At 32.3% G+C, this 13,615-nt stretch overlaps 1 protein-coding gene across 2 annotated transcripts in view; it reads right to left on the reverse strand.

Annotated features, from left to right (window-relative positions):
* The window catches only part of LOC118276112 (probable G-protein coupled receptor 158), a 138,697-nt gene extending 125,466 nt beyond the window's left edge, over window positions 1–13,231 (reverse strand). For both annotated transcript variants that reach the window (XM_050698643.1, XM_050698642.1), the window contains exon 1: window positions 13,007–13,231. In XM_050698643.1, coding sequence (XP_050554600.1) covers window positions 13,007–13,199 — 193 coding nt within the window. In that variant the 5' untranslated portion in view covers window positions 13,200–13,231. The remainder of the gene's footprint in view (window positions 1–13,006) is intronic.
* Window positions 13,232–13,615: the final 384 nt, after the last annotated feature.

The raw sequence follows: 13,615 nt of genomic DNA on the forward strand, positions 1-13,615 counted from the left end.
GATAATGTAGACTTTTATATCGCTTATTAACAAGTGAACGTTAACCTCTTTTTTATAAAAAATATGCTAAAACAATGACTTTGTTAGGTTACTATTCAGTAGTTATGGACGTTTCAAAAATCTGAAACATTTGAATAGTTGCAAACTCCTGTTAGCTATCTAACAATGCGGTGCGGGTTTGAAGAGTTTTAGTTCGAAACACGTGCCATATTTTTGCCTCGTATCGGAATTCCTGCCTATAGTACATTATTGTTTTATACGTTTAATAGTTTATAACACATTGGATCTACGATCAATTGTAAAAAATACTTTCAGTCGAAGCTTAAAGGTCCACTTTCCAACGGTTTTATTTTCAATCTCAGTGTTATCTCAGAACTACTTAGACTACTAAACAATACGTCTTTTAAAACCCAATAAAAATGACCAACGAGACACTTTATACTCGGAAGTGAGATAAACGATAAGTATATAAACAAGACACTCCACTTCTTTTTAATTACCTCCTACTTTTCCAGTTTGTTGCTACAATAAAAAAATCTAATTATTATAATTACAATTCTGCTTAAGGCTTCTGTACTGGTCTATGTAATTAATATTTAATTGAAATGGCTTTGGTAGCCTTTGGACTATTGCTCTAGAGGCTATGTATTTAGCGATGCTGTGTGGGAAGTCCTTAGGTAAATTGAAGACGAGGTCTCACTTAAGTGGTCTGCAATTAGAAAGCGGAGCGTTCGCTGTAATAACTCTTATTACTCAGAAATTGGAGACAATACGTTTCTAAATGTAAATAACGACGTCATTGTATATTTACTCGTATGGTTTGAAGAATATAGTCTTAATTTGCTAATGTGTTTGTATATAATATGGAGTAAATGACAAAGGCTTTGGTTCTAGGTGGTATTTTCAAGTGGTAGGTCAATAGTGAAATGCAGTTAATAATTTAATTTCGTAGGAGAGTAATACTTGTTCTCTTGAGTTGTGAATCTTATGGTCGACCACCCCAAACTCATCACGCTCTTAAGTCAAATTTACTTAGTTTGTCGTAGTATCAACATTTTTTTTTTTTACATTTAATGGGTCGACGTTTGGCCGCTATCTCACCTGATGGTAAGTGATGATGCGGCCTACGGTGGAGCACGTCTGCCCATAAGCCACTAAGTTACTCATGGTTATGTGTCAATTATACGTTGGTAATTACTAAATATCGTTAATATTTTAGCTTAAATTTAGGAGTTAAGTTGGTTAAAATGGACTTTACTTAAAAAAAAACTACAATTTGTTGTATCAAAGATATTTCTAAAAATAGAAGATTCAGATAATACCCTTAATGATGGTAATAATGAAACCCGAATCTAAAATAAAGACGGTCGCCTAATTACAGCAATGTTTATGTACACGATACCCATTTATTTTTATACCTTTCCAGAATAACGTGGTAAACAATTTGTACTGAATATTTTTTTAAACAAGTTGTTACCTTTTTGCTAAAGCTCTCTAGAGTTGAAAGTAATTTTGTAGCAGAAGGGCCAATGTTTATTTAACCCTTTTCTAATTATAACGGAGGTGTTTATTTATTTATCGCGTTTGTACTGCGAGTTGGAGCAAATAATAATATGCAAATATGGTGTGTAGTCAACTTGTCTGAAAATAGAGGTTTATAAAGTATTCAGGAAATGTTATGGATGATGAGTTATTCATTGCTGTGCGTGGAAATAATCAAACGTACATTTACCAAACAAAAATATTTATGAATACAATGAAATTGATTGTTTTCTAAGAAACACAAAAATTTATTTGTTTATTTTATTTTTAGGCGTGATCTTCCCACTGCAGGGCAAAGACCTCCCTACCCTCCTTCCACACTCCGTGCAGACCATTCTGCGGTCAATCCTTATCGTAGGTGTTAAGTTCATCCCGCCATCTCCTTCAAATACAATACAAAATAGATTCAACGTAAAGATCATTCCAAATCTAGCTTCACACATAAATCACTCAAGCGAAAGAATATTTAAAAAATAGTAGTATTTTTTTCATTCATAAAACTTTCATTCATCCCAAAAGTATTATTTCACCTTTCTGTCACAGATGTTTTTTATTGCTCGCATTCACGGATGTCTGGCTACGAAAGCTGTATGAACGCTACGCCGTAGCAGGCTTGCTACGCGCTCGTAGCAGATCATACATTTCATTTTTATTTCTATCACACTTTCATTGTATCTTGTATACAATGGAGTATCTACGGCTACGGTTTATTCACATCATAGCTGTAACTTTTAACCGCACGCTTTCGCGAAATCTGGGGCAGAAATAAAAATATCTATGCAGATTTATTCAAATCTCCACGTATTCAGAAACGTTATTCTGATTCAATGTATTTCTTTGAATTTGTCTAAGTTGACGTCGATTTGGACTTTGTTGTTTATTTGGCTTCATGTTCAATTAGTGAAATGCTTTTTATGAAATTTTAACTATAATTTTATACGAAATTAAAAATTAAATATAGCCAGTTAAACAATAACTTCAAATCCATTAATAAAATATCACGTAAAAACTGAAATATTTGAAATTATTGCACTTCTATGAAACGTTTCCTGGTATCAGAAAATTAATTTGACTTTGCTAGTTAGCTGAATTATAAAATGCCACTGTTTTACTAGAAAAAAGTACAACAGCACAATGTCCTAAATTATAAATGTGCTTCGTAGAAATCGGAAAATGACTTTTCCAATTAACTGAAAATACTAATTTCGTTGAAGTTACACGTATGGTATGCAGGTACTAATTACAAATTCGTGCCGAAGGTACATTTCTTGCCAACATAGTTACAGTGAGTTGCAAATTTATGGTTGCGTTTAAAAATAAATAAGGAACTAGGTTTTAAAATGTGATGTTTATGATTTGACTTAACAACTAGGCTAGTTATCATTTGGAATTTAATTTGGAATTAAACACAATTTAATTTGCTACAATCAACCGAACAGTCAGAATATAAATAGAATTTTGACTGATGACGATGTCGCGGTGGTTGTGCAACCGGCTGCCGCACAACGTGTACCGTGTTCGATTCTCGCACGAAGCGACTCTGTGTGCAATCCACAAATTGTTGTTCCGGTTCTGATGTCATGTGTCCTTGAACTTGTCTGCTTGTAAACGCAGCTACGACACAGGAGAAAATCGTAATGTTTGACTCAAATTAAGGGTTTTCTTTAAAAAAATGTGTATGAGTGGAAAATGTATGCACATATATGTACAATCTACATACTTCTCTGATAGATAAACGTAACATTTGAAATGTATATCGATATTAATATCATTTCTGTCAGAATGTCCTTGAAAGTTTAAGACATTTAATCAAATCTAAAGAAAAATGTCTCAAGTGGATTACTGAAACTGAAAGAAAAGGTAAACAAATCGTTACGTAAGTAGTCTACTTGTCTAAGTCTTATTTAACTCGGAATAATCCAGAAAAAGTTAGGTAAAAATGTAGGCTAACGACAAGCTGCCTACTATTGAAGACAAGACAAAACCATTTATTATACAGAAACAATCAATAAATCTCTTTCTTTTTAACTGAAATAGTATGACTATTTTAACATCTAGTAAGCCACTGTACAATGTACACCCAGTTTTCACCATTTGTGTTAAAAGTTCATATTATGATATGGGGCAGATACCCGCTATGGGGGGTGAACCTATTACCATATATCGGATACAATTCCAAACTACGTGTCACAAGATTTATTTTCGTAATAAAAGAATAATGCCCATTAATATTTTGCCGGACCCGGGAATCGAATTCGAAACCCATTGCCAGATCGTCGTTCACTCATTAATCAAACATTTCTTTGGTATCACAAGAAACTGTAATATGAGATTATAAAACGCCATCCCCATTTATTATAACCACATCATTACAAATTCAATTAAAGTTGACAAAAACTAACGACCTAATATCCTAACAGCTCTTAACTTATTAAATTACTTTCAAACAAAAGAAGTATACAGCGTTATCCGCTTCATAGTCACACTGATAGCTATCTTATTGGCTAAAGAAATTCTCTCAATATCCTCATTGGTTACAAGAAATTCTCTCAGCGCTCTTATTGGATGAAATGCCGCAGCGCGTCGGGCGCTAATCTGTCGTACGAACGACGCTCGTCGTGTCGTCATTGCTCAAAAATCGCTTACGTGACAGATGCTTTAAGCGAAAACTTCAAATATTGTCCCAGAACTTTCAGGATATAGGCCAAGTTTAGCAATTTGTGAACCTACTCAAACAATTGTTTGTCGCCTGCCCTAGTTTTATCTACTTTAGTATTGTGTTTTTGTATTTCAAACTTATTTTGTTTTATTGAATTGGCAGATGTTTGTCGATGGCGTGTGAATTTATATATTGTTGTTAAACTATTGTCTGAGCTATAACTTTGTTACAGTGTTACATTATTGAAACGAGCGACTAACATGATTACTGATATTCATGAAGAAATTTTTTTTTGTCACAGTATATTTCACCGTTTCACCTGCGACCTAATTAATACTTATACAATATATTGATATTTCATGTATAATCCGTTACGAGTACAAAATATCTGTTTTTTTTTTCAGTTTCAGTTTAAAAAAAAACAGATATTTTGTTTTCTTTTAAGGGTAATGAGAAAAGTCACAATACTTCCAAATTAATATATCATAATACATGTATACAGTATAATAAAAAACTATCTTCCAAAGAATTACCATCTAAACGTGATAATATTTCAATAACATTTAATTTTAATATAAAATTATTACGGTATAGTTCATGACACCGCTGAAACTGAAACTGAAATTAATTGAAAACACTAGATAGGAGATCAAGATGTCGTTAGCTGTAATTTATAGTTGAACCTGAAACTTTCTGCTTTCAGTAATAGAGGTGTGGACTAGAATTAATAATTAGCCATCGCCTGTTGTTGCTGTTAAAATTGAATTAAATTTGAAATATAGCAGAATAAATTTAAATGTTTTTTTAACAGTTTGCATATCTTTTTAGTTGAGGGATTCAAATGGTTATAGGTAAGAATGCAATGTTGGGTTTATTTTGTGTTTGAGAGGGCAGTAGACAGTCCGTCAGTTAAATAATTAAAAAAATATAAGACACAAATTTGCAATTCTTATATAAAAGGGTTGTAGAGTTCGTTACGTCACGTTTTCCTATAAAACGTTGCAAATCGTGACGTCACGGGATATTTTAAATCAATGTATCGACGAAAGTATTTAAATTTTAAGAAAAATTAAAAATACGGTTTAGTGTTTTAAAATAATCTACCAGGTGGACATTATAAAAATAGGATAGCTATATCTCTATAACGTTTAATATTAAATTGTAATCTATAGTGCATGGTATAATTTGTATAACTTACTTGTAATTAGCCAATATGTTTAAATTACTTCATTATTTAATTTTATACTCAAATATTTTAATTGAACGGGTATTCATTTTTCAATAAATTACAGCTTAATTATGACCGTAATAAACTTCCATAATTGAGCTCCATAATTTTATTATCATTTTCTGTAATGGTGTACATTTTACTGAGTGGTCCGTTATGATGTAGCATAACATCACGTATCTTATATCCTGAAAGGTTGGGTAGAGACTCTCATTGCGAGGGTGCGAACCCTATTATCACGCACCATATTTCCGGATTCCTGGGTTCCTACTATGAAGAATTTGTGTATTGAAAACCCTATCAGTTTTGTTATAGTAGACTCTTAGTTAAATAATCCACTGATTAGTTCAGTTTAGAATTATTAGGTTAGATTTGAAAGTAGTGTAAAAAAATATTTAGACATTCTTTTTGAAATAAATATTTAGAGAAAAAATATCAAATTTACTGTATAATATATAATGACTGATCTTGATATAGGCATGTCCTATTATACAAATGCATATCTTTATATCAAATAGTACAAAAACAATATGCAGATTTAATTGATCAATTTACTTGATTGTATATAAAAGGACAGATGATACCCACCAAAAGACAGCCTACAAAGAATCTTTCGCTTACAAAGCAAAGCTATAAAAAACGTTCACGCATAAAGTTGCACATTTGCAAATAAAACTTGGAGTAATGATCCTATTGTCTATTCGTATCACCATCGGAGCTGACGTGTAGGAGTGACAGTCAAAACAAGCACCTATTTACTCATTCAGTTCAGCATTCCATCTTAATTTAAAGTTACACCATGTTTTTTCCTTGAACTGACAGACTTGGGATTAAATTCATAAACCACTTAAATTATTTTTTGTTTGTCCCTGTTTTGTGATACGTTTACGTTTATACGAGTATTGTAATGACTTTTGGAAATGTTATTTAAGTTACACTTGGGATTTTTGTTATGGTTTAACAAAGTTTTGTTATTGCGTCCTAGCGAGTATGGAAACTGCTCAAAGTAATATTTTGTATTTGTCTATTTTTTATTTTGGTATCAGCCAATCGCCGCCGCCCATGGATACCTGAAATACCAGAGGCGTTATAGGTGCATTGCCGGCCTTTTGGACGTTAGAAATTTAAGAGTTGTCGGGGAATCGGGGATTGGGAAAGGGGGTAATTGGGCTTTCGGTAATCTCACTTACACAACGCAAGAGTTGTTTCACGTCGGTTTACTGTGAGCCTGTGGTATCACTCCAGTCGTGCCGAAGCATAGCTCTCCCACACTTAAAGTGATCTATGCTATGAATATTTTACTAGAAAAATAGCCCATATGTTATCGAATATCCACAAAGGTTTTCTTACACGTTAAACTCTCCATAATAATTTTAGAGCCCCTTTGTGGAAGATACATAATCCTGTTAAATGTTTTTCTTTAACATTAACCCTTGTATAAAAAAGAAAACATTTTTAATAGAATACATAAGAAATACAAAATAATGAGCCTTGTTATATCAAAAAAGACTAAGATACTACGTTCTTTGGGTAACAGCTGTTTATATACCTATACAATGATAGCTGTAATAAATAGGTACTGTATATAAAGATTATACTTTATGAAGTGTAATGAAAGAGTCTGGAAACACGTAATTGTATATTGTTTATTAACTTTTATTGCTCTACTGAGACTAAATCGTTCAGCTGTTGAACATGAAATAAGAACGGATCATGATTCTGAAATAATACTCTTTCATGATATTAGGTGAAATGTTTATTTTTATAAGAATGATGTTTTAGATTGTTACTATAATGAGATATTGTTTCGATTACCAAATACAAAAAAAAAACCTTTTTTTAAGTCAGTGAACCGCCGGATCATCTTCCGCAGCCGCTTCATTTTTTTAAGTCAGGTAATATTCCTAAAACCTTCTCTTAAGCCTGAAAAATACTTTACTAAAAGCCGCATTAAATTCAGTTCAGTCAAATGCAAGATAATCGCGCACAAACATACATACAGTAATTCAAACTAAGAAACTTTTTTAAAGTTATGTCTAATGTGTCATATTTTAAATGTAAACTTGTATTTAGATAAGTGATTGATCATAAATGCATACGTTATGATAAGAAAAACAAACATTTAATCTTAAATGAATAGTCTACTTAACCCAAAGCATATTCAACTTTATAATCTTCCCCATAAATAAACAAAACAAATGAAACGTATTTTCCTATTTAGAACGAAAGTGTTAGAATATTTGGTAGAAAATTAAAAATTAACGAATCTACCTTGACGCCTTTAAGTAGGCCCGAAACTCTCCCTTTCAGTAAATGTTTTAGTTGTTCGTTAAGAATTCAGTATCATTGGAGAGGGTAGATAGAAATCTGAGGTACTGTTGACAGGTAGACTTAAACGGCTTTTATTGAAAGGCCAGTAACGCTTTTTAAATATGTTAAAGCAATGCTTGACTGCCTCGTTGATCTAGTGACGATAACAGCGATCATATAAAAACTAATTCATGTCGGTAGTGTTTATGTAAATTGTTTGATTTCGAAATTATTAGTAGGCGGTATACATATATACATACATACATAACTTACATCACGGGGGTAGCTAGACAATGGACCACCAATTGCTACGAATCTTACAAGTATAGTGTAGTTTTTAGCATTTTCATATCTCATAATTTGGTCAATATTTATTCCAAGTATTTGGTTTTTAATATCAAGACACTGAAATCTTATGTTATTACTGGTTTCTAAATAATTATTCAAGGTCAATAGCACTAAATATACAACAACGGTGTAGAAAATATCTATACATTCTAAATTATCTTGAGAGTTTTTGAATTAAACAGTCTGTAAAAAATACGATCAAGTTAAGAGTTTTAAAAGCAATCGGAAAATAAAAACTGAATGTAAATCGATTTGTGAACTTTTTCTACGTAGTTAGAGAAGTTTGTAAGAATCAGCAATGTGCGTCCGTTTTCTTTACAAGAAAAATACAGTTTTTGCTGCAGTCAAACAAACACAATTATGTTTTTATTCAGTTTCAGTTGAAGCGGAATGCATTTCAGCACTTGAAACTTTCAATTCTTTTGTTTATTTTCTAATTTTGAAAAAACAAAGGGTGACTAAGGCTGCCTTTCTAAGGGAGTGGAGCGAGGTATAGGATTAAATCTCCGCTCCTTGATTTTGTGCAATTTTATTGGTTAATATTTCTCCGTTTTACCGCTTCGCTTGCTTCCTTCGCTCCGGTGGACAGGCAGCGAAGGCAGGCAGGCAGGTAGTGAAGGTGTGGATGTATAAGTTCTACGTCACACACACTCACTCACACACACACAAATACTTATGATCATTCAAGTCTAATGTCTATATCAAATTAGACAACAGGCAAGAACTGCCACTGAAGAATAAAATCTTTCTTTACCAGTATGTTATGTAATATACAACAAACTATAAAAAATATTCAAGATATTTGATCAATTTCTGTTACCATTTCATCATATATCAGCTAAAGACGATTCCGTAACATGAAATCTCATTTTACGTACGACGTACAACCGTACAACCTGGATCGGGCTCAACACACGCTCAGTAGGCACGTACTCTTAATATGCTTAATAAACAAACGAGGTAATCCAAAGCAAACTAGGTCCAAACACACCCTTTCAAATACTAATTACTTTCGAAAACTCTAAGTACGAGTAGATTAAGGGAACAATAAGAAAACCTAACAAAGGCATCTAATTAAAAAGATCTGTCCAAAAAGTTCTTTTCATGTAGGATGAACATCTAATTTCCTCGTATCAAGAGATAAAAGCATTTTTAGGTCGTCATTCTAGACTTTTTGTTCCGTACTTTGACTAACGAGATTATGGATATGAATTTTAGGGACCTACAAAGAGATTTGGAGATCGTGTGAACAGATTTGAATTCCGATTTTGTGTTAGTCACTGACTTTGATAACTAGTTACTCGTTTTAGAAATTCGTTAATTATATTCAGTGCTTTTCACGTGTCCCACTTAATTAAGAAAATGCCTAGGCAATTTATTTTTTATTAGGGCAATGAAATAAAAATGTGAAAGCTTAAAAAAAATATCTGACTAATTTTCTTTCGTAAATTACTAAGCTGAGATATACATATATCCAATTTCCGATACTAGAGTTATTAGTCCCATAAAGTAGAAACAACTTAATTACCAACATAATAAGACATCTTTATGCCTACACAAATTACATAAAACAACAACAGAATACGTAATTATACTGTTTCTTAGTCTTTAGACCAAAGCCAAAAGTGCTGTAGAAACGTTTCTATCCTCCAGCGAGTTACAAAGATGGCCTATTTAGCCGGAGACCACATCTAATGGAAACTAGTCTTTAATGTAAAATGCACACGAGTGCGCCAGCCACCGAATAAATCTCAAGTTTTAGCCGAAACTTGGAATTATTCCGTATTCATTGGAGAGAACTGAAATCCGGAATAATAAGGAAGTTTATCTGCGATGTCATACGTGAACTTATGTTCCGTGTAGGATATGGCGGTTTAAGATTGTGGAAGTTGTGATTAAGTCGAACAATAAATGTAAAAGGGATTGCAGCTTTTAACCGTATTTTGATACTTAGTGGAGTTGTATCTAAATGGAATATTATAGGATATTACTTAAAAAAAAAATACCACGCCCCATCCTTGGATTTTCTCCTGTGTCGTGGGCGCGTCTACAAATAAACAAGTTTATATACACTTGACACCCCGACCCGCTAGAACAATCTATGGATCACATAAAGAGTTGTTGAAAGAATCTAGATCATAATTTGGAACACATTATGTTAAAAGAGTTAGTTGTATAATTTGTGACATGATTTCAATTAAGTTAAGCCTTGACTAGTTACTTACTTTCTAAGGAGTTATAGAATGTTAGGTACCAGAAAAAACTTTATGTATAAACCATTTTAAAACCTAACTCTTTAACAATAAAACACAATTTAGTTTTACAATAACTAAAGCACTAGCTTACAACAAAGGAAACCATTTGGCTAACGTTGATTAGGTCTTACTCGTGAAGTGACAGGCAATCTAGAAAATAATTTAAGCAATTTTAGGTACCAAAAATTATTACTTAAGATTTTGCGTTTTGATATGGAAAAGGTCACAGGGTTAGTTAAAAAAGGGTAAATAAAAAAGTGGTTACGTAAAATTCACAAAGTTATTCTGTTCTGTGTAAATTGGATTTGATTAAAGCCTAACTCAGTTACCAGGTACTAAGTTAGCGGGAACAATAAATAACAAAAATGTGGCTAAGGATTTTCAGACTCTTGGATTTTCGACTACATCTACTTCTGGTCACAGTCCACTCCTGGACTTTGACCCTCTTTCTCGTATGAGAAATTTGCTATATAATTGTTCTAATCTCCACATTTCACGGTCATCATTTTAAACTTTATAATTATATTTTATTTTCTTTATCTTTTTCGGGATTTTCGTCAGTAAAATATGGTGACAATGAAATATCTTGACTTGGCTCACGAGGCTATCGACATGTGTAATGTGGGTTCAACTTCCATTGTGCTGATAGTAGTGTTGGCCAATGGGTTAATACCTAACAGCCTCGGCAACTACTCTAGACTGGCGTTGGGCGGATAAATCAAGGGTCTGATAAAGAAGGTAGTTCTTCTCTTGGAATTGTGAGAAGGTCTCTGGAGCCCTAACCCCTGCTATCATGGCGGACATCTACTGGGAGGTTCTTATTTTTAATACTTTTAATTTTATTTTATAGGTAGTATTTAAAAATATAATTTTACAGGATGTTTAAATAAATGTATGTATATATTGTATTATTAGGAAACCATCTTAAGGTTTTATATAGGTTTTTATCGTTGCTACGTCGTGTTCGGTGGCTAGTTCTCAATGGAGGCAAGAAACCAAGAGACCATAAATCAAGTGTATGTTCTTGTACCAAACTGAGATTACCAATTTGCCTGCCAACCGCCATAGTTATAGTGGTATACTGCCAAAATTGCATGTTTTAGCTGGGTAAGGGGTGTCCAAAATCTAAATATTATTTGAAAGCAGTAACCAAAATAGTAAAGAAAATTAGATAATTTATTTTTAGATTATAATAATAATATTAGGTAATATACTTTTTGTCTTAAGAAAACAACCTAGTCTGGTTGTTTAAGATTTAGAAATATAAAATAGCTGGAGCTGATAATTAAATAACCCTAATAAAAAAACCTTTTTTTGCTAAACACTTTGTTCTTGAAACTCAAGGTAAAACAATTTTAAGGTTAATTACTAAGTCCAAACGGTACTCTGTTGATTATTTAAAAAACTCACGACAAAAAATCCACGATGACACTGAAAAAAATTCAAATTCGAAAACCATTAATCACTCAAAACAAAAACAAATTACCCACCTATTTCATTAACAAAAAACCGAGTCTTAAGATCCGCTAAGCTTCGTCTTCTACGCGTAATAAATTATAAACTTTATTAATTTGGCATTAAGATGGAGAATCGCATTGTCTCCTTATGGCATGGGAATACGTGAAATGATTTGTGTATTCTGTTACGTGGTAGGGAAGGCGAGAGATTATGGCTGACAAATGATGAATTGCCTACATCCCCTGCAAGGCAATCCTTGGAAATTAGTCTTGATTATGTCAGTCGGTTTTATGCTTTATATTTTTAGATGTAAGTGCTTATTTTGTACAACTGTTGATTTAAGGGAATTAAATTTTAATTTTAAGCTTTTTAATTTCTTTCAAGTAGTTTGTAAATATATGGTTATTATTGTTATTTAGTAAAAAATATATTATAACTTAAATATAAAAATATATAAATATTTAGGTTATATAATTTTTAGTTTTTTTTAAATTATTATGTTTAAAAATTTAATTTGTATTAATACTCAAATAAAAATTTTATTTTTGGATTTATATTTTGTTTTTACTTAATCACCACATTTAATTGTAAAATCCATATTTGCAAATAAACTCCCTTTATCTTTATCTTTAAGGGCTGATTTTTTCACCGCCAGATAACTTTATCGGAGGAATAATTTTGAATATTTATTTTCCCATACTTTATTTTATGAATAAAATTAAAGTTTTCTATTAAATTAACAAACCCACCCTAAATCATATAATTAATTTAAAACCGCAATTTCACATTACATAGAATAATACTTCAAATATTTTTAAATCAATTCCAAGTACACGTGTTTGCCTATTATAACAATAACGGAGTCCTAAATTAATACGTAATTTTATTGGAAAGCGATCAAATATTATCATAAGTTAATTTCCCAGAGGCTCTTAAGAGTTCTTAGCTCAACGTAATTTTATTAGCATCATAACAAACCTAAATTTCTCATAAATTTAATGAGAAGTATAATTTTCGTACTTAAAACGTCTGGCGTAATTAGAATGTAGCCGAACGTAACTCATTTCGAGCCGGAAAATGTGAGAAAATACAACTTTACGCCTGAAATATTACATTAAAACATGCTTTATGATCATTGTTATATTATTATAACACCTTATATTGTAGCACTTAGCACTAAAAAGTACCAAAAAAGTAGCACTTTACCTAACTCACTACTCCTTTCGGCTTCAATCTGGGCGACCAGATCCCGGACCCGGCCGTGCATCCGCGTGAAATGAACCCTGGACCGGCCATGTCTTATGAGACTCCGTCCACCATGTCGCACACCCCTCACAACATCACCACTTCTATAGCACTGCACTAGCGTCGCGATGTATATTATTATTAGCGTCCGCATTATTGGAGCATCGTGGCGTGCGCTCCCGACGACCGCGCGTCTACTACTGAAGCTCGACACTTTTGAGACGGACTGTTTTTTTTTATATTTCGAATTTGACGTCAAATTTTAAATTGATATTCGAAATTCAAATAGTTCTTTATTATAAAAAAGAAAATTAAATAAGGTACAATTTGTAGAGTTTATATTTTCTTAAAGGCAGCTCATATTTTTTGCCTAACAGTCTTCACCGCTGTGTACTTCGCGTCTGCGGAGGATCTGAACGACAGTGATTCCTAAGAAAGATTTTTTGAGTTGCAATTTCAAAATGATATCTTGTTATTAATTAAAGGAGCCGAGAGCGTTGTACGAGTACTAATAAAATATCTAATAAATATTTTCTCAATACAAGACTCAAGTATTTATTTTGCTACTTT

The sequence above is a fragment of the Spodoptera frugiperda genome, chromosome 15, assembly GCF_023101765.2.
Source record: "Spodoptera frugiperda isolate SF20-4 chromosome 15, AGI-APGP_CSIRO_Sfru_2.0, whole genome shotgun sequence".
NCBI lineage: Eukaryota > Metazoa > Arthropoda > Insecta > Lepidoptera > Noctuidae > Spodoptera > Spodoptera frugiperda.